A 21445-nucleotide genomic window follows, 5' to 3' on the forward strand; every position below is an offset into this window, starting at 1 on the left:
TGTATTGATGATGATAATGATAATAATAATAATGATGATAATAATGACAGGAAACACAGTAAAAAGGTTCTGGTTTATTCATTAGACACGGGTAGAATCGTGCATATATGCATATATGTAAAAAAAATCTTCACTTCCAAAAAGAGTAATTACAGAATATTTTATGGTTCAGTATGTTTGTTGACATGGCTTCCAAAAAGATTAACAGATGCTGGAATGAAGGATCAGTCACCAAAAAAGGCAAATTTAATATGCAAGAAAATTAGTCTTATAAAATAATCATGTATACAAAAACAAGAACATATTTAAAATCTCAGGCTTGTATGAGTCATTACTGAGCCATCCAAGAATGAGAGCAAACAACGCCAGACATGAACGCACATTTTAACACATTTTTTGCCCTGTAGCATGCACACCTCGTTTCCTCGTGACTGATCCTTTCAACTCAAATTTCTCACTGTCTCACTTTCTTTTCCTGAGCTAACCACAAAACTTAGCAGTGAGCCCTTTTGTCAGTGTGTCCACTAAAACACGAGGCACATTAGATCTAAGGCCTGTGCTTTTACAGCATTCGTTTTACCTGGACACACTTTAAATCTTGCTCTGGACATTTCAAATGTGCCCAGAAAGAAAAAAACAAACAAACCTCCAAAGGCATGATCTGTGTCCTGAACTGCTTGTCAATCACACAGGCATCCTTTCTGTGGCATACTGTTCACCCTAACGCGGGTCATACATGTTGGCAAGTTTCTTAAAGCGTGGTCCCCAGTCATTAAGGTAGTCGTAATCCTGATCTCCATCAGAGCTACCCGAAGCAATAGAGCTGAGGCTTCCTGCAAGAGAGCCATCTCCTTCATAGTCATATATGAGGGCGGTGTCGTATGGAGGCACATTTGGATCATGGTCAGCAGCTTCCAGGCCCTGAGGAAAGAAAATGTTTCTTAGCTGATTAGGTTAAATAAAAAAAGGCTATGGGAATGCTGTTTAACCTGTAAATGGGAGATGTATATAGCTGGGCATCATCTGCATAGAAGTGCAGTGTTTTCTAATAATAGTGCCTAAACGTAAAATATAAATAGTATTGGTGCTATTACAGAACCCTGTGTGACAAAGACTTCCCCTTTACGTGCTCAAATTGGAATCTATTAGATGGATACAGCTCAAACCACTGCAGGACATTTCATTTAATACCAACAGTGTGTTCTAATCTCTGCTGTAAATGATCGTGTCAACAGTGTAAAATGATGCACTGAGGTCTAACGAAACAAGCACAGAAATGGGGCCAATGTCAGAGTCCATAAGATCATTTGTCACCTTCAGTAGTGATGCACTGTAAATCCTGGCTTAAACTCTTTAAATAAACCATTCCTCTGCAGATGATCATGTAGTCGTTTTACAACTACGCTTTCAAGAATGTTTGAAATAGCAGCATAGTTGGAGATTAGTTGGTTTATAACCAGCTACTATAGTTAGGCCAAGTAAAGGCTTTTTAAGTAGTGGTTTATTTACAGACACTTTAAAGCCTGCAGATTTCAATTCAGTTTTATGTATATAGCACCAATTGAGTACGACAGTTACCTCAAGACACTTTATATTGTTTGATAAAGACCCTACAATAATAGACAAAACCCCCAACAATCAGACGACCCCCTATAAGCAAGCCCTTGGCAATTAGTGACAAAAAAGTAAGACGTCCTAGCTAACCCTGTCAAACCTCTCGAATTTGTTGTTTTCTCTTTCAGATGAGCAGCAATATCCAGCGTCTGCATTGTGTTGGCACATGACAGTGAAGAAAACAATAAAGAAGGAAGCACTTAAAATTTCATTACAGCACTTTCAGACAGATATCTGCTGTACTGAAATTGTTTTTCCAGTGTAATCCATTAGTGTAAAATTAAATGTTATTAAGAAATGGTCAGACAATAAAGGGTTTTGGGGGGAAAGCATTAGCCTTAAGCAGAGATGAGAAGCAGGAACACTCTCAAAGAAAAAAACATAACTATAAAGTAGATAATAATCATCTACTTTAAACTTGAAACTTACTTTAAAACTCATGAAATTCACCCTTGAGTGTATGAGTCTTTCTGTGCTATGGGCATGCCTTTATGATTACACATGTAAACATAAGAAAACACAATCCAGATTTAGTTGTGCTGTGTTTGGTTGTCGTTTAGAATACCTGTTAGTAACTTCATTAGTAAGAGTTTTGAAATCTAATGATGCATGTTTTATTTTATGTAGATTTGGATTGAGTTTTTGCTTCAAGAGCAAGTTTTTCTTTTATTTATTGTGTTAAATAAATAAATGGTAGGAGCCTCTCACGTCATTAATGTAGTCCTCGATGTCAGTAGGATCTGCAGGAGGCCTCCGTGGGTAGGTGGGCGATGGAAGGTTATGTGGGGCGTCCTTTCTAAGGGGCTGCTTCCCTCGAGGAGGAATTCCAGACCCTGGGTAAAAGGACCCCGGGGTGGGGGGTGCATCATGGGGATTCCACAGCAGGTCAATATTAAAGGCGTTCTGCATTGTGAGAGAAAGAAGTCAGACACACTCAAACCATCAGTTACAATGAAATATTATTAACATTCAATTACATTACAAAGAGTAAGACTGTCTTCTGTACACGTGCCACTGTTTACATGGTCTCCCAACCTGTGTTTTAGCCTTACCTCATCCTCCTCGCCTCCACCTTGCTCATCATAGTTGAAGACATTGTCACGTATGTCGTCTTCAGATTCCCCGATGAGCAGTCCTGTTCCTTTCTTGATGTGGTGGCGTCTTCCACAGGCAGTAACAGCAACAGCCAGGAGGAGAAGCACTGCAAAAATGAATGTATTAATGTTTATCTGATTATTCATTATCGGTGTTTTTTGTATCTACTTTTTTTCTTACATTTTGCTTCAAACATAAATGGTCAGTTAACTAATCTAATTATTGCAGCTTTATTTTGTTAATGCATGCTGGGATTTGGATACATGTTTTGCCTGTTATTCTCATGGCTGGATCATAAGTCTTTGCGATTATGTGTGCACTAAACTGCATGCAAAGCAAGTCACTTATTGCAGGTTTTAACCTATTGTGGCAAACTTTTTCACTAAAGCAGCAATATGGATATGGATTATTTTGCACGAATAACCCATCCATCTTGCTAAATCTTTTTGCTTTAAACATTAATTGAAAGGCTGAAATTACTTACACAGCAGGAGTGCAGTGCTCGCCGCAATGATAATGAGTGCGATGAAGTTGATTCCCACACTGGAGCCTAAGATTGCCCCTGCCTCAGACTTGCAGTCTCTGAAGGAGTCACAGAGACAAACAGTGACATTGACCTGAGCCTCAGCACTCAGAGCTGGGCTGCCGGAGTCCGATACCTGCACCATGACAGCATAGTCTCTGAACTCCAGGTCTACAAGCGGCTGAAGCATGGCATGAGTATCTAAAAAAAAAAGAAAATTTAAAAAGAAAATGAGAGGAAATAATATTTGCAAGCTCCTAAGTGAACGACCATTAATTCTGCTTCTTGTTGCTCTTTACCATTTACTTGAGTGATGGTCCAGTTGGCTGACAGATCGTCAGGTATTTGAAAGAGGAAGGGTGCAGCTTGCGGAGGAAGGTCTTCATCTACAGCAGTCAGAAGCAAACCTTTACGTGACCTGCTGCCGCCTCTGCATACAAAGCCAGTCAGGGGGAAAACCTGAGGAGGGAAGTCATTCGTCTCTTTGAGTGTAATCGCCACTGTAGCAGTGGCTGAAACACCACCAGCATCTATGCAAGAAAAGATAAATACACAATGTGTAAATCAATAGCAAAACAACAAAATGAATCAGCTTTGAATGTACATTGATTTTTTTTTATGCTAAAAGTCTAGAATGAGTAGACGTGCTGACCTATAACCTTCACAGCAGCAGTGTAGATACTGTTTTTCACATGTGGAGATCTCATGTTAAACTTCCTCTTTGCTGTAATGTCTCCTGTATCTCTGTTGATGTCCAGCCAACTCTCAGGATCTCTGCTAATCTCATACCTATCATACAGACAGCAGAGGAAATTACCCCGTGGTCGCATATTTATTTATTTATTTTAGGAAATAGGAAAACATCTCTTGTTTCACTGCCATATCATACCTCAGATCAGAATTATCAGGGTCAAAGGCAATATTGTTTTTCAGTAATGTGCCAGGTTTCACAGACTCGAGGACCTCAATCTGTATGGGCTCCTCTCTGAAACGTGGGGCTTCATTCTCATTCACAACGATGACCGTAACTGTGGCAGAGCTCAAAGTCAGCCTGGAAGCCTTGCTGCTCGGAGGATTAAGATTTTCCACGCTCAAAAGAAGGCGGTATTCGCTCTGCGCTTCATAATCCAGGGGCTGCAATACAGAACAGGAGAGACTTAAAGTATAAATGAACTAAAACAACAAATTCAGTCATCTCATGTAATCTGAAACAGGATTTAACATCTGATTGGAAACACAGGCCTATATTTACAAAGTATGTTTTTTAAGAAAAATGAAAAACACACACAAATGTACGTGAATGTAGCAAATTCAAATTAAAACTCATATGTGGAAAATTAATATGAATTTTTCCTTTAATTTGTCAGAAGGTTCAGCAAATATATTAAATTTTCTGGAAATTATTTCATGATTCAGGCTTTAAAGCAGGGGTGTCAACATAAGGCCCGGGGGCCAGAATCAGTCTGGCAACACTCCAGTCTGACCCACTGAAAGGCTTCAGAAAATGTGGAGGAATGCATAGATTTTCAATTTTTTCCCCTGTAGACCTCTCCATCACCATTCACAGCATAGGAAAGTAAACTAAAAGATAAACAATTAAATGACGGAAAAGTTCCTGTTTTAAACCATCAACTGGAACATTTGTCTGGGCAATGAACTATCAGAATTTTTAGCATAATTTCCCACATTTATCATGTAGAAAAACAGAGGCTTATTGATAAAACTGTTCTTCTTTTCTTCATGTTAAGACTTCTCAGGGACTAAATGTGTACCTAAATGTCTTTACACTTATACAGAGTAGAGTTTGACTTCTCTGGCCCACTTCAGATCGAGTCTAAATGTAAAATTACATCTCTGCTTTAAAGTGGATCTGAGCACAATGTAGTTTGAATACAATCCACTAGATGGTGGTGTTTGATAGAGTATGACGGTCTCAATGGCCATGTAGATTTAAAGGGTGATGTCAGTTGTTTATGTCAGTATTTTTGAGCATGCGATTTACATTACCTGGAGCAATGCAAATAGATCTCTACAATCCAGAATTGATTTATGGTTAATATCTTCTCCATGTTTACATTTTGTTTCAGAATCTTCTCATGATTTTGCTCCATTAACTGATCACAAATTGATCACAATTCACTTAGTTGGCAATAAACAAAGTCAAAGTAAACGACGTGGTTTTTGGAAGCTAAATAATAATTTATTGAATGATGATACATTTTGTAGTATAGTGGAAAAAACGGCAGATCAGATATTCGGGGATACCAATATGAATCACACACTAAAATGGGAATTTTTCAAATTCAAGGTAACGGAAGCGGCAATAAGGCGAAGCAAAGAAATTAAAAAAAGACATGACACTAAAGAAATCAGTATTATGAATGAATTAAACATATTAATGAAGAAAGATGCTCTATCAGATGATGAAGAAATTAAATTGAAAAGACTAAAGGAATAAATAGATAATGCATATATTAACATGGCTAAAGGGGCTTTTATAAGGTCCAAAGCAAAATGGCTAGAACTAGGTGAAAGAAATTCTAGTTACTTTTTTGCTCTTGAGAAACGAAACCAAAGAAGAAACAATATATCTGCTCTTAAGATTGATAATAGCATAACCACTAATTATTTAGATATCTCAAAACATGTTGGTTCATTCTACAAATATATATACAAATCAAATTGTAATATCAATGATTGTGATAGATTTATCGAGTCAGTTAAAAATTTTGCACCAACTATCTCAGAAATAAAATCAGAAATTTCAATTCAAGGCAATTCGATCAATGAAAAAGGGCAAATTTCCAGGTAATGATGGTTTGTCAGTGGAATTTTATTTACAGTTCTGGGATATCATTGTTGATCCTTTATTAGAATTATTTAAGGAATGCCTTGATGGAAAAGAAATGTCCACAAGCATGAAACAGGGTATTATAACTTTAATTCCTAAACCTGATAAAGATCTTCTTGTTATAGAAAATTGGAGACCTATCACTCTTTTGAACATAGATTATAAGATTATCTCATTGGTCTATGCCAAAAAATTAAAGAAAAATCTTGATAAGATCAAAACTGAAACGCAAACCGGATTTATGACCAACCGCCATATCAGTTCAAACATAAGGCTTATTTTTGACCTATTAGACTACTCTGACAATATAGATGATGATTCCCTTATTGTGTTTCTTGATTTTTATAAAGCTTTCGATACGGTAGAACATTATTTCTTATTTAAAGCACTCAAAACCTTTGGTTTTGGTCCAAACTTTGTGTCAACTATCGAAATGTTTTATAAAAATATTGACAGTTGTGTTATACTATATCCAAATACTACTAAAAGATTTCCAGTCATGAGATCTGTTCACCAGGGTTGCCCAATTTCACTCTTTTTATTTTTGATTGCGGCTGAACCACTTTCATTACACATTTTAAATATCCCAGTCATTAAAGGTTTATCTATTTTTGGTAAAGAAATCAGAGTGACCCAACTAGCAGACGACACCGTTTTATTCTTAAAAAACAAAGATCAGATTGAAAATGCTATTTCATTAATAAATGATTTCTCAATTGCCTCTGGTTTAAAACTAAATAAATCTAAATGTGAAATTTTAAGTTTGTACCAATCAAATGTCAAATCCTTATACAACATTCCTGTCAAAAACTGTGTTAGATACCTTGGTATTCATGTCTGTAAGAATGACACAGAGCGTCAACAACTCAACTTTTCTCCCAGGATGGAAAAAACTAAAACTATACTGAACTGATGGCTCCAGAGAGACCTATCAATTTTTGGTAGAATCCTTTTGACTTAAGCTGAAGGTGTTTCCAGATTTGTGTATCCAGCCCTTTCCCTTAATGTGTATGATTCCACATGTAAAAATGTTAATAACTTATTTGTTAACTTTGTATGGAAGAATAAGCACCATCATCTAAAACAATCGTTGCTTTGTGGACCTAAAGATAAAGGTGGTTTTGACCTTCTGGACTTCATGGATCTGAACTATACATTTAAGGTGAAATGGGTAAAAGAATGCTTAAAATCTCCTGGATCATTATGGCATTTCATTCCACATAACATTTTTAGAAATGTTGGAGGTTTACACTTCCTATTGTCTTGTAATTACAGTATATCAAAGTTACCAGTTAAAATGTCTGCATTTTATCAACAGGCATTGTTGGCTTGGAAATTATGTTATTCACATAACTTTTCTCCACATAGATCTATTATCTGGAATAATGAATGTATTACTAAGAGGAACAAATCACTATATTTGCAGAATTGGATTGATAAAAATATAATATATTTAAAAGACTTATTTGACTCTGAAGGCCAGCTACTTAGTTACAATGACTTTATTACAGAAAAAACATTCCCTATCAAATTTAAAGATTTTAGCTCTGTAATAAAGTCCGTTCCCAGCGGACTGACTGAGTTGATGAAAAGCTACAAAAAACAGAACACACCACATGCATCCGTTAACAGTCTTTATATAAATGGTATTGATTTCTTAAGCAAGAAATGCACCAATAAACATATTAGAGAATGTTTGTGTAATGCGAAGAAAATAACTCCAAGAGGGAAGTTTTTTTGGAATGCTAGTTTTGATAATATCAACTGGGATAAAGCGTGGCTTGTTCCTTTTAGATTTTGTATTACAAACAAAGTTAGAGAATTACATTTGAAAATATTACATAACATATATTCATCCAACACGTATGTTTCAAGATTCTGTGACATTGATAGAAAATGTACCTTTTGTAAAACTGAACTTGAAAGTGTTACTCATTTGTTTTATGGCTGTTCATATAGTGCTACATTTTGGAGAGAGCTTGAAAATTATATACTGTGCAAGACAACATACGAAATCAAAATTGAAGGGAAGAACATTATCACTTATTTTGAAACTAAAGGGAAAAAAAATGTGCCATTGTCAATCTTTATATCTTATTAGGGAAATTCCATATACATAAATGTCAATTTCAAGACTCAACCCCATCATTTAATTTGGTTTTGATTGAAATTGAATATTACTTAAACTCTCTTAAATTAACTTCCAATAAAAAAGGTTTATCATTGATTGAAATTCATTCAGAAATGTTTAACGAATGAGCTGTCACAACTTTCAAGTACAAAGTTGTTATGAAGTCTGTCACATCCCCCCCCCCCCCTTTTTTTTTTCTTTTCTTTTTTTATCCTTTATTTATTTATCCTTCTTATTTCATTGTACTGTATATTGTTACTCTTATTTGCCTTGTATGTCTACTGTACAAACTGAACTGGAATGACTGACTGTTCGCTTTATAATTTCAATAAAGTTTGGAAAAAAAAAAGCATGCGATTTACAACAATCCTGGACACCAGAAAGATCTTCTTGTCTTGTCATGTCATTTTTTTCTATTATTGCTATTTTTCTATTCTATTACAGCTATTGCTGTATAAATTATTAATGATTAAATTATCAAATTTATGTAAGTCCCCAACTTTTACCTGTTTAATAATGTTCAATATTTAATAAAGAACCACATTGTTGTCCCTGTTTCTGTGAATGCTTTGGAAACATTCCCTCCCCCTCCCCGGCTTTACCTTCACCACTGTGAGGACCCCCTGGTTGGTGATGGGATCAGTATGGACAGCAAAGTTTCCTCTGTAGTCATTTGAAATGAAGTATCTGGCCTTCCAGTTTTTCGTTCCAGTATCGTCTCTGTCTGTCACATTCACTCGTCCGAGCTCGTAGTCGTTCCTGTTCTCCACCGCTGTCATGTTGTACTACACGCGCCACAAACAGAAAAGAAATCACCGATCGTGATAACAAATTGAAGTGACAGGTTAGATCCTAAAATTACGGAAAGTATTTTCCTGAGACTTCTGAGACTTACTGAGTCAGGGCTGAACTGCGGTGCGTGGTTGTTGATGTCAGAAACATGTATGATTGCCACACCTTCACTTGTTAGTCCCATGCCCCCCATATCAGCCACCTGTAGTTTTAACCTGAATTCTTTCACCACCTACGGGACGCAATACAGCACGTTAGTGAAATAAAAGCATTATGATGCTCTGCAAAAGCCCTCCTCCTGTTTACCTCTCTGTCCAGGCCTACATCTCTTGTGTAGATGGCACCTGTCTTGTTGTTGATGCCAAACATGATCTTGGTAATGGCGTTGGGAGGAATGCTCTCCTGGTCAATGATGGAGTAGCTCAGAACAGCGTTTTCTGTCATTGGGTCGTCTACATCTGTGGCTGTCACTGTCATTACCGATGTGCCTGTCGTGAATGATTGAGAGCTCAGGTCAGCGGGACAGATCTCATAAAGTCCCTCAAAAGATCCATCAGAGTGGATCACGGATGTGTGGCGTTGGTGCTGAGACTGCAGGACTTCATTGAGAAAATGTCCAACGTTACAAAACGCCGTGCCTTTAAAATGGACTATTAGGTGAAAAAAATAGTTTGCTTGTTATTATCTAAATGGGTCATATATGTGTGTACCTGGGACTGAGAACTCAGAGACAGTGCCCACAAACGGGCTGTGAGGGAAGACAGGTCTATTGTCATTCTGATCCAGCACTAATATCTCTATGGTGGTCGGATTCTCCAGTCGCTCTCCACTGGGGGACAACGCGAAGGCTTTAAGCTACACACACACACACACACAATACAAATACAACAGAAAATGTGTTAGAATCAAATATCACTGTGCTTGCCACAAACATCCAACTATGGAAGCATGATCGGCAGAGCTAAGTTGAAAATTGAACTTGAATTGAACTTATTTTCTCAGAAGTTTTAAATTTTGACTTATACATGGTTGGTTTTTTTTCCAGTGGCAGAAACAATCTTCCATATCCAGCAATCCCCTCAAGGTGTCTTTAGACTTTTACATTATCTGAACACAACATGTGTTGGCAGAAAGAAAAGAGCAGGATGTTTGGGTCAGGGTTACATCACAAGTCATATGATCTCAAACATTCAGAAGTCCTTCCCGAGATGCTCATAAAGATCCCTGGAAAGCTGACCTCTGGCTTTGCTTTGTTTTGCTTTTTCCTGTCTGCTTTAAGGCAGAAACATGCTCTGGAACACACGGGAGCTCTTAAACAGCACGTTGTAGCTTGTGTAAGTTAGCACTTCTGGCGACCTGTGCTTTAAAACTTAACTCCCATAAACGCAGTCTTACCGTGAAGTTGCTGTACTTCTCTCTGTCCAGTGGCTGCTTGCTCCTGATCACCCCTGTCTTGTCATCAATCTCAAACAGGTTCTTGGGCTCCTGGTCAACCCCCTGTCCCTCTAACTTGTAGATTACCTCACCGGTGAAGATTTTGTCAGATTTGATCTGGACAGAAAGATTAGAGAAAGCTGATGATCATCAAAAACTTCAAATGAGTCACTTTGTGGACAATTAGGGCTGTGAGACTAATCAATACAACATGTTTGTATTTTTTTTATGTAATAATTTTTCTATAAAATGGCTATTTCTCAGTGTAAGGTATGATTTGTACATTTAGGTCATGGGAAGTCTGCAACAACGGCTCTATGTTGTGTGTAATATGTTTGAATGAAATTTACAGTCAGTGTTGTTCAATATTAAAGAAATCAACTTAATAGGATTCAGTCCTCACTAATTAACACAATTAGCGTGGACTTAGTCTTTAGAAGGAAGTCACCAAACTCTTTATTTACTGCACCTGCAAAAGTTAGCACCTTGTTGGGAAATCTGTACAAAGCCTATGAGTGTGCAGTGCCCCTCAGTTTCTCAGATGTCATTATGCCTGGTTTCAAAACAATAAGCAAATGTCTTCATGAATGAAGCTTATATATAAATTCAGTCAAGAAGCTCTGTATTCCCTCATCTGCATTGCATTGCTGGATGTGGTGGGGGCTCCTAGTCTCTTTTTTACTCCCCCCCTGCTTTTCCCACGGTGTTGTCATCACCCTGGCCCAATCATTTTCTTGTCTGCCTTTTGCAAGCCAGTCAGCCTCAGTCCCATGTGCTTTAAACCTCACTCTCATCCGTGCAACCCCCATCCTCCCCCAATCCACCGCTTCCGTGCCAGATAGAGATTCTCGTTCAAATCTCCACCTGCTTCGCCTCTGCTAACACCAGTGTCTGGACTCTGGAGGGTTCTGGTCTACTTCCTAACACGGCACTGCTTTGCTATGTTCACTTCTGATCATCAAAAAGTTTATTACTCAGACTTTATATTTCAATAAATCACAAATCATGTTCAGTTCTTCAAATGCTCTCTCCTTATTGAACTGGACTTTACCACCCAATGCGTGATGCCACCATGGTTACTACCTGGATGTTTTATATTCAGTGTATAATTAGTAAAAATAGATTTTTTTATATGGAATATGGATTTATATTTATTAATGACCATGCCAAATAGGCCTGTAACAAAGACCTGAAAAGCGGTCCGGTGCTTGATTTTGCATGAAAACCACAGACCTGGCGACCCATGAGAGAAGATGAAGAAGAAAAAGAAGAAGACGAATGCAGTGATGAATCGATGTGAAAAGTTTTAATTTGGCATTTACCTGGACAAGGTCTTCAGGAATCTGCTTGCTATTCTCTGACACTCTGATTGGAGGAATGATCCAGTCCCTCTTTACTCTGATCAGCCCTTTGCCTCTACTTCTCCATGGGTGAAGGACCTGAGGATGCAACTCTTTCTCACTATGGTGAGGTTCTGCAGAGCTCCACACCTGGAGGAGGGAAAAAAAATTACAGCATGAAACTCACTGGAAAATGAAGTTAGACATTAACCACACACACACACACACACACACACACACACACACACACACACACACACACACACACACACACACACTGCTTCCTACTACTGAGCTGTAATGGAGTTATAATGTGCAGCAGTCAGATCACATGTAAGTCACCTTCATGGAATACACACATTATATCATTACATTTGCAGCTGTTTAAATCAATGTTGAGAGTCTTCCTCAGAGCTCTAACGCTCCCTGTGGCCTGATGGAATGGCAGCGTAGAGCCGAGGCCATCTGTGATGTGGAGTTTGTGGGATTGTCTGGGGGCTGAAGGGGAGCAGGGCCGCAGATTCAGGTTACACCCACTAACATGTCATCATCCTTTGATCTGGGTGCAAATTCATCTCAGGACGAGGAAACAAAAACAGTCCTGCTCATTTCACAGGCTCTCCTTCAGCACATTGCTCGTCCTGATTGTGTACGCCCCAAAACACCCACACACACATTACATGCGAGCAGCCCACTCACACAACAGCTGTCGACTATGGATTTAGATCCTGTGCTTTCCCACCCGCATTCCTGCTCACACTCACAAATTCCCCTTTATGCTCAGCTCTGCACCTGACTGGGAGTTTGGGGTCACCTTACGGATCTGTTCGGCTGTAGGAATTCCACAGACACGCTCATATACATGATTTCCCCCCCACTCATATATGCACACACATAGAGACTGACATACATGCATGTGCAGAGACCAAACACCCACCCCCGCATAAGCTTATTTACACATTTCCGTAAGTTGCTTCCTGCTTCTCTTTGGGATTTGACTGTTCTCAGGATTACTCCTCATATGTTTAAGAGCTCAGAGGCTCGACCCACAAGACCAGAAATAAAGGCAGATCTATCAGCTATGCAAAAGGCTTTCTCATATATCTCTCTTTGCATTTACACACATGCAGTACATGTCTAACTATTAATTGTTAACCTATTTCATGAAAGTTTTATAGGGTGCGTAAATATGCTGAGTAATGGATAAAGAAAATTGTGAATATTTTTTAAACGGGCTGTGAGCCCATCCTGTCTCTAGGGTGAGTGATCTGCTATACTGATCCTCTGGTATGCTGCTGGGACAGTGAATGGAGGAATGGCAGCCACTGCTGGCATCTGCAGGTCGAGTCAGAGGGCAGGCTAATCTTAGACCGTTCTATATTCCCAACGCCTGGATACCTATTTAACTTTTTGTAGCCATCAACATCTACACACTGGCAAAGATGTTTACATTCAGATTCCAGCAGTGCGTGTCACCCACACCAAATCGCTTTGATAGTTATCTCCTTTCATACTAAAGACTTCCGATATATGAACTCACAAACTTCTACAGGCATAGCACACATACTGCATTGTTGGTTAATCTTAAAATCAACAACAGCTGCATCACAGTTGCTCCCCTCCTCTCCAAATACAGAACTTTCTAATTTTGTCTGAATTGGTCACATTTAAGAATGCACACACGGCCAGCTGCAGTGAAGTCAGTAACAATGCAAGTTCATGCAACTGAAAAACTTTGCAGAGCTCATCTCGTCTGCTTTATTTAAAAGACTGAAAACAGGTTTGTTGGACAAAGAAACGATTTTTGTAGCTTTTCCTCTGTCAGGAACCTGCTTACTTTTCTCTAACACTCCACTATGGTGGTGGTCTGCGTGCAAACCCAGTATATTTTAAATAAAGCAAGAAATATGTGATTGAAGTGGAGACTTCCAGCTTTGATTCAAGGGGTTTAAATTTATTCATCAACCATCCACTTTCTTCCGCTTAAATGCAAAAACTGAAGAGAATGCACTCTCAGGAAGAGCATGCAAACGGCACAAAGAAAAGCCTTGACCAGATGAATGAACTTAGTAACTGTGTAGGAGAGGGTTATCAAAGATAAGGCCTAAGGGCCAAAATTGTCCTGCCAAAGACTCCAATCTGGCCTGCTGGATAGTAGTGGAAAATGTGAAGGAGGACTTTTAACTGTACTTTTAACAAGTTTTACAACTTTTCCAGCTGATAAAAATCTTCTCCATGGCCTTTTACACTAAACCAAAGTAATTAAGGTAAACTTTTTAGTTACTTAAATACCTATAGTATTAGAAGTACAGTTAGTATGTTAGTTAAGCTTCTTGACTGACAGAAAGGGGCGTGTCAGTGGGCCGACCCACTGAAGATCTAAGTTGGCTGTAGGTGGCCCATGATGTAAATGAGTAGGACTTACAGCCATTTTAATACCGTATCTTCCATTTCTCTATCAGAGGCTTGAAATTTTTAAATATGAGGCCCATAGATGAGATGTGTAAGTAACGCATGTCATAGGCTAAAAAAAAAACCCCCAACAACAACAAAAAAACCCCAAAAACAAATCTATAGAAAAAGCGACTGATTCATTCTTTTAAAAAAATGAATGCACTCAGAAGCTCAGCAACACAAAAACGCCGGACAAATCAGAGAAGACAGTTAAAGTGGATGATGATGGGGTTATTTCCATGGTGAAGAAAACACCATCACAACATCAGCAACAAGAGGTTTTCAAACATGAACCCCTGATAACAAATCGACATTTAACTTTTTCTTTCTTTGTTTCTCTTTTTAAACACTCTGAATCACTGACTTGTCCCATTGCTTCAACTTAAGATGAGGCTGTGTTTTGGAAGACAGTGTCTCCATCAGCACTGTTAAAATGCTTTTACCAGACCGAAATGCGGCAGCACCAAAGTGTCGTGTTACCAATTAGACCGGCGAGTGCCTCTCCTGACAGGCTGAGCGACGACACCACACACAGATTAACTGTTTTTAGAGGCTTTTCCCAGATACTTTTACAGTTTGGCCTTTCACCTCGGACCCTCACAGGACCACGGACGCCTCGTTTGGGGACGACGTGCCTTCACAGCAAGAACCATTAAGCACTCGAAGGAGTCTTTAACAGGTTCGAGAAAGTTTGACTCTAACTCACTGATGCCGGCTTCGGAGAAAAAAGCATACCATCACACTGTGAAGAGTACTGAAATACTGTGAAGCAAGAGATGGATATGTGTTATGTTGCATGTGGTAAGTTCCACTGGGGGAAAATCTATTAGGTTTTCTGTTGCACATAATGTTTTCTAAGTGATGTAATTTGCAGTAAAAACGAACTTTCTTAAATTACTTTAATACTTACTTAGTATTAAAAGAAAAGATACGCAGACACATATCTGTTCCATCCAAACACAATGTCAGGCATGCATACCAGCAATTCATCATGAGGCGATTACTGTAAAACTACTGCCACTATTGTCAACCCTGCAAATGCACTCAATCTGAGACATTCCGTCACAGAGCCCTCTGAGCTGTCCACCTTCCAAGTACTGTTACTGTTACAAATGCATTATTTGTTGGACATGAACCACTGTTACAAAAAAGGCAATGGAAATGTATGCCACAGGTTGCAAAACAATGTTTTTTCACACAATATGGGAGTCATCTGAAATATTCTGTAAAGTAGAGACACAAGTTACAAGGTGTAAAATAGTGAAGGATAACAGGGAGAGATTAAAAGCAAAAGTAAGGCTTTGTAGTATTTAAAATGACATTATATTGATGAAGTCTTGTCCCTGACAATTCACCATGTCTGTAGTGAAGTCAGCACCTCTGTTTATCCTTGCACCAAATCTCTATCAGCCTGAGTATCTTCTTTCTGCATGCATTTGTGTAACAGTCGCACAAATAGCTCAAGAAAACACTGAGTGTTTGAGAAGCCATGGCTGCAGCATACCAGGGAGTCCCGGCTGCAGGCTAGAGGTCACACAGGTGTCCCTCAGGTCACTTTTGTTACCGGACCTCAAGCACAGACTCTCGACCGCTCAGCCACCAGCAGTACTGATCCCACAGCTCCACTCTTTGCTAAGTCATGATTGCCTGACATGGGCATATATACCCTATTTATGGTGGCACAACAAGTGTGCCTCCCCCTTAGAACAGATGTCTGAGCTTTAGGAATGCAATGCAAGGCTGTAAAATTCAGCTAAAAGTAGATTTGTTAGGGGCAAAAATAAGCATGGAGTTACTAAATAATAAAATTAAACAACGTGATCTGTGAAGTGTTGGGTTATATTAAAGTGGCCAGTACAATTATTGTACTGGCCACTTTACAATCATCCACACAGAACTAGGATTGTCTTATTGCATTGGAGTCACACTGGGTTAAATATGTACACTTGGGTTTTAAGGGGTATTTATTATTTTCTTCTTTTTTTTGGGTTGTATGGAAGCCCCAAACGCAATTTCATTGTTCTTGACAATGACAATAAATAAATAAATACTAAATACTAAACTTCACACTCAGACTGCAGGCTTACTTGTGGTTCCTAAGATAAAAGTAGAATAGGAGGCAGCGCTTTCAGCCGTGGACCCAGCTCCCAGGTTGGATTCAGGAGATTCAGGAAACAGACACCCTCTCTACTTTTAAGATTAGACTTAAAACTTTCCACTCTGATAAAGCTTATAGTTAAGGCTCGATCAGATGACCAAGAATCCTCCCTGAGTTATGCTGCATCAGGTCCAGGCTGCTAGGAACCACTCTGCATTTAATCATTAGTTATTAATAATCTCAGGCTCGACCACAGCATGTCTTTGTCCCGTGATCCTCCTCTCATCCCCAAAAAATCATGGCAGATGGCTGCCCCTCCCTGAGCCTGGTTCTGCAGGAGGTTATTCCTGTTAAAAGGGAGTTTTTCCTTCCCACTGTTGCCAATCCTTGCTCATAGGGGGTTGCGTGATCACAGTCTTTACCTTTAATATAAAGCACCTTGAGGCCTTTAGTAAAGAAAATGCATTGTACAAATCCTATTAACTGGAATATATAAAACAACAAAAACAGTCTATTCATCCTCAAGACCTCTTAGACTCATTGGAGGTGGAAGCATCACTGTAAGCTTATACTGTTGGGAAATATGTGATTAAAACCTACTTAGTGGAAATTTAAAGTTTCCAGGAATAAAAAAACATTATGCAAGATAAAAGTCTTGGGCTTGAATTATTCACAATATAACAGCCACTAAATTCAGGAACATCAAAACAAGGAAACTCAAAGTAATAATTCTCATGAAAAAGAAGTTATGACAGTATTTAACAAACTACTCAGCAGTTTTCAAGAAATGCTGCATGCGTCCAAGTCATTTGGATGTCCTTTTAACATCTCTGTATGTGTTAATTTACGATTTCACCAGGGATACAAATGGTCCATGGTAGAAACCCATCATAGCACTGCTGCTGAGTTATTCTTGAGGGTGCGTGAGTATATGTATGACCTCTAAATTACCAACTGTCACCACACGGCTTTCCACGTCTCAGTCTGTAAGAAAGAGGCAACACAAAGAAAAGGAAATTGACTTTACTGCTTAGCTGAATCTTTTTTTTATGAAATTGAAGTTGTATTTTGTACCCTTTGCTCTTTCTGAAACTCTAGCTAGCGCAAACAGCCTGCAGGTATCCACACCCAGCAGGACCTGTGATTCAGACCCTCTGACTGATTGTTTCCGATGAGTGAGACCTCAGCGCCAGCTGGCCAGCCGCTCCACACTCTTGATTTGTACCCGATTTCATGGTCCAGATGCGACGCACTCCTCTTTCCGCAAGGGGGGATTACAGAGCGGGACAAATGGCATCACATATGCATCTGGGAACAGCTGTGGCTGTTGCCCTCTCTTCGCCACAGCGTACCCAAAGCAGGCACCAACACTCGAGTTCAAACAGCTTACTGAAAAATTAAAACACAACTGAAAGCTATCAGGTGACACTAGTGAAAGCCTTTGGAGTGGCCTGACAACCGCTGATGGTTCAATTAATTTTATTTATGTAGCAGAGACCTTGACAAATTTCTTTCACTTGTGAAGTGTACACAGAAGAGAAACAATGCCCAAAATGTTTGTGCATTTGCCCAGCGTGTCCATCTGTAACGTCTTAGGACCGCTGGCTGGGATTACTTTGAACACATTTCTTTTTCATTCAGATTGAAGATTTGGGGTAAGTTGTTTATATGCTATGTGTGTTAATTCGGTCTGTTGTGTACACGTGGTGAGTTGCTAAAATAGAACCGTTTGGCATGAGCAAAAATAATGAATACAAGATGCATTTGTCCTCCTTCCTTCCTTTTATTGTACACCTTTGACTCATTCATCCTAGAAGATGGATGTCTGTTCAGCTCAATCGCTGCTGTAAGATTTGTATTAAAAGATTTTGTATTAAAAACAAGCTGTCTCCGGAAAACTGCCTAAACTTTGAAGCAGGTATTTGTGGAAAGGGCAGAAGTGTGTGTCCAATTACACATTTGCATTTTTACAGCCCTTTTTATAGGTTTTATGCACAGACAGGCAGACATACTCAGGGAGAACGCAGCTAAAGAGTAATCAGTTTGATTTGTTTACGTACTTCTCTTCTGATTGGTTTATGGAACGGTTTACTCCACACATGGGCTTTGCATCAGTTTCATCTTGTTTGCTTTGGTTGAAGGGTTCATGCGGTACATTTCTATTGTGTTTGGGCATTTAAACCAATCTCAATCAAAAATCAGTCATTACAGCAGTGCAGAAGAATAATATACTTAGAGTTTCTAGACTCCAAGCTCATCGCTCCCCAAAAGTATGATACAAATACAAATTAGGGATTGATGAGGAAACAACTCCCTAGAGTATTGAAGTGGATGCTGGGCTGGTGTAGAGGTCTACACAGGAAGCGGCAGCCAGAACAGAAATCTGTATCTGCAATCTTCTTAAACGTTTTACTGAACTGGATTGGTGACATGAGGAGATTGTGACACGTATGAAGGCTTTGGTCCAGCGTTGGAAGCTGCATGGCAAACCACAACATATATCAAATCCGAAATAAGGCAACAGGTATTTGGGAAGTTCTCATATGTGAACAACAATTGCTTACGTTGTAATTGGACCAATACTTATATAGCACCTTTCTACTTAACTCAAAGGAAATTCTACCAAAAGTCGAATTCACTCACTCACACAGTACAGTCCAAAGTCATGAGGTTAGGGCTACTGGTCATTCTAAATTGGCCATTGGTGCGAATGTGTCTCTGTGTTAGCCCTGCGTCATACTGGCAACCAGTCCAGGGTGTACCCTGCCTCTGGGCTATGGTAGATAGGACAGGCTCCAGCCCCCCCGTGACCATGGTAAGGATAAGCTGAAGACCATGAAAGAATGATTTTAGCATTGGACACCGACCACTGTACCTACCATAAATCTGCTGCTCCATGTGTGCTAATAGACAGTTTTCAGAAGAGCCATAAATGATTGCTTTTTTTTTTTAGGTTATATTGTATTATATGGATGTTTTACTCTCACTCTGGGACTTGTAACACCTCCAGCGTTTGAAGGAGCAATGTGATCCCCTATCACCCTCTACACTCAGAGCCTAAGCAGCTGTCTGATATCAGACCTGAGGACTGGGATCCTGAACTGTAAAGGTCACTTCAGTGTTTACTGAGCTTTCAAATCATTTACAGGATTATTTATGTGCATATGAAGAGTTATAAATAAAATGGTTACTGATGTCCTGTGACAAAATAGCTTCCTCTGTAGCCGGTGTCAGTGATTTATCACACGCGTGACCAAAAGAGACAATGTATATTATCTCATTATTATTAGTTACCGAATACCCAAATGATCCGAGCAGCAGATCAGAGAAACCGGCGGAAAACATGCGAACCGTTCATTTTGATAGCTTTATAGGATCAGCCACATTTATAGTGAATTATAAAACATCATGGCAAGACTTCCCTCACGAAACCTGGGCTGCATTACTACTCCAAACAGAGAAGAGGACTGATGGTGGTTGGAAGGGCTGTGGGCAATAAGTCAGTTTACATTGTCCTCCATTATAGATTTCATAATGGTGTCTGCTGACAGGGGCTACTAATGATGCCATGAGCCCTCTGTACACATCTGGAGTCTCCTGTTCCTCAAAACACTCCGTCATCCTCCTCAGACTTGGATGTAATGTTTATGTCAGGCCCGATCTCTGATTGCAGAGCCGGTGAATGGTGCGTCTATTGATGAAAATGAGTTACTGCTTGGCCAAGGACACGTTTCAGGTAAAAACATAAACTGTATATTTAAAGAGCAGAGCAGCTAAAGGTCGTCCTCTAAACAAGAGCACGAGCAGGAAGCAGAGAGGTTCTTGGAAGCTGGCCCAGTGTAGATCCGTACAGATTCACATGGTCACAGCCAGTCTGATACATGCGTTCAGTTACTTCTCGCTGATATTTTTATAGCATGCAGAAAGTGGAGCACATGTACTCCCTCCAATAGCTCAGGCACCTGTGCACTGAGTTTAATATTCACCTCTCAGCATCTGCTACAAAACTGCTATAAGTCAGTGCGACCAGTTTGGATGTTTTAAAAACTGGCTGCCTTTTTAATCAACTACACACACACACACACACACACACACACACGCACGCACGCACGCACGCACGCACGCACACACACACACACACACACGTAGCCTAAAGCTCCAATAAATCATGAAAGTTTGTTCATCTCAGTCAACAGGTGGTATGAGGAGACAAAGATTTTTTCTTACCCGACAAACCAACGTAGCGAGCGCGCACACCATCAACATCCGGACCGCCATCCTCAATTCCTACACTCAGAAACTCAGCACAGACAGATCTCTGATGACTGAAAAATCTGAGGGTCCACACAAAGAACCGGGCTGCTGAGCGGCTCCCCTGAACAAAACAGGCCTGACTTTCCAACCCTGAAACCCGTCCCTCTCTTCCCTTCTCTCCAACCGCTCTCAGACTGTCTCTCTCTCCCCCTTTTCCTCTCACAGCATCTGTCTCTCACAGCTCCACCCTGTCCATAGCTGGGGTATGTCTCACAGTCATGGAGTTAGAATTTCAGAAGCAGGCCTCCCATGTATCCCAGCACATGTGCTGTCACTCACAAGTCCAGTGAGAGAGAGAGGGGGAGAGGGAGAGAGAGCCAGGGCAGCTGTTAGCGGTGCAGACAGACACTGTGTCTTCACCAGTGAATGAGTTTTAAACACTTCAGAGACACCAAGCAAAAGAAGTGAATGAAAGAAAGACCAGACGGGATGTAAAACAATTAAAAATGCATTATTAGTTCTGTTGCATTAAACTGCAGAACTAATCGCTATGTTGATTCTTTTTAAGCTGATTTCTCCTCTAAAAGTCTTTTTAGTGATTACAGCTTGGAAAAGAGTGAGTCTATAGGAGAGAGAAAGTTGAACCATTTCCAGTTAATCAATCTAATGTAATACCTGCAAATCCACACCTCAATTTTATAAAGCAAGGGTGTCAAACATAAGGCTCGGGGGCCAGAATCAGCATGCCAAAGACTCCAATCTGGCCCACTGGAAGGTTTTGGAAAACGTGAAGGAGGGCTGAGATTTTTAACTATAGCTTTTCCTACTGATGAAGACCTCCTCCACTGCCATTCACGCA

At 39.7% G+C, this 21445-nt stretch overlaps 1 protein-coding gene across 1 annotated transcript; it reads right to left on the minus strand.

Annotated features, from left to right (window-relative positions):
- Nucleotides 1–54: 54 nt before the first annotated feature.
- cdh15 (cadherin 15, type 1, M-cadherin (myotubule)) lies at nt 55–20796 on the minus strand. Its single transcript, XM_024802497.2, has 14 exons — nt 20560–20796; nt 11763–11930; nt 10402–10557; nt 9717–9861; nt 9313–9494; nt 9110–9238; nt 8817–8999; nt 4122–4366; nt 3885–4021; nt 3532–3762; nt 3194–3433; nt 2667–2815; nt 2323–2517; nt 55–921 (listed from the first exon to the last, which is right to left on the minus strand). The coding sequence occupies exons 1-14, from the start codon at nt 20608–20610 to the stop codon at nt 721–723; spliced, it is 2412 nt and encodes an 803-aa protein (XP_024658265.2). The 5' UTR covers nt 20611–20796; the 3' UTR covers nt 55–720.
- Between the last annotated feature and the right edge of the window lie 649 nt (nt 20797–21445).

This window comes from Maylandia zebra, linkage group LG1 (genome assembly GCF_041146795.1).
Source record: "Maylandia zebra isolate NMK-2024a linkage group LG1, Mzebra_GT3a, whole genome shotgun sequence".
Classification (NCBI taxonomy): Eukaryota; Metazoa; Chordata; class Actinopteri; order Cichliformes; family Cichlidae; genus Maylandia; species Maylandia zebra.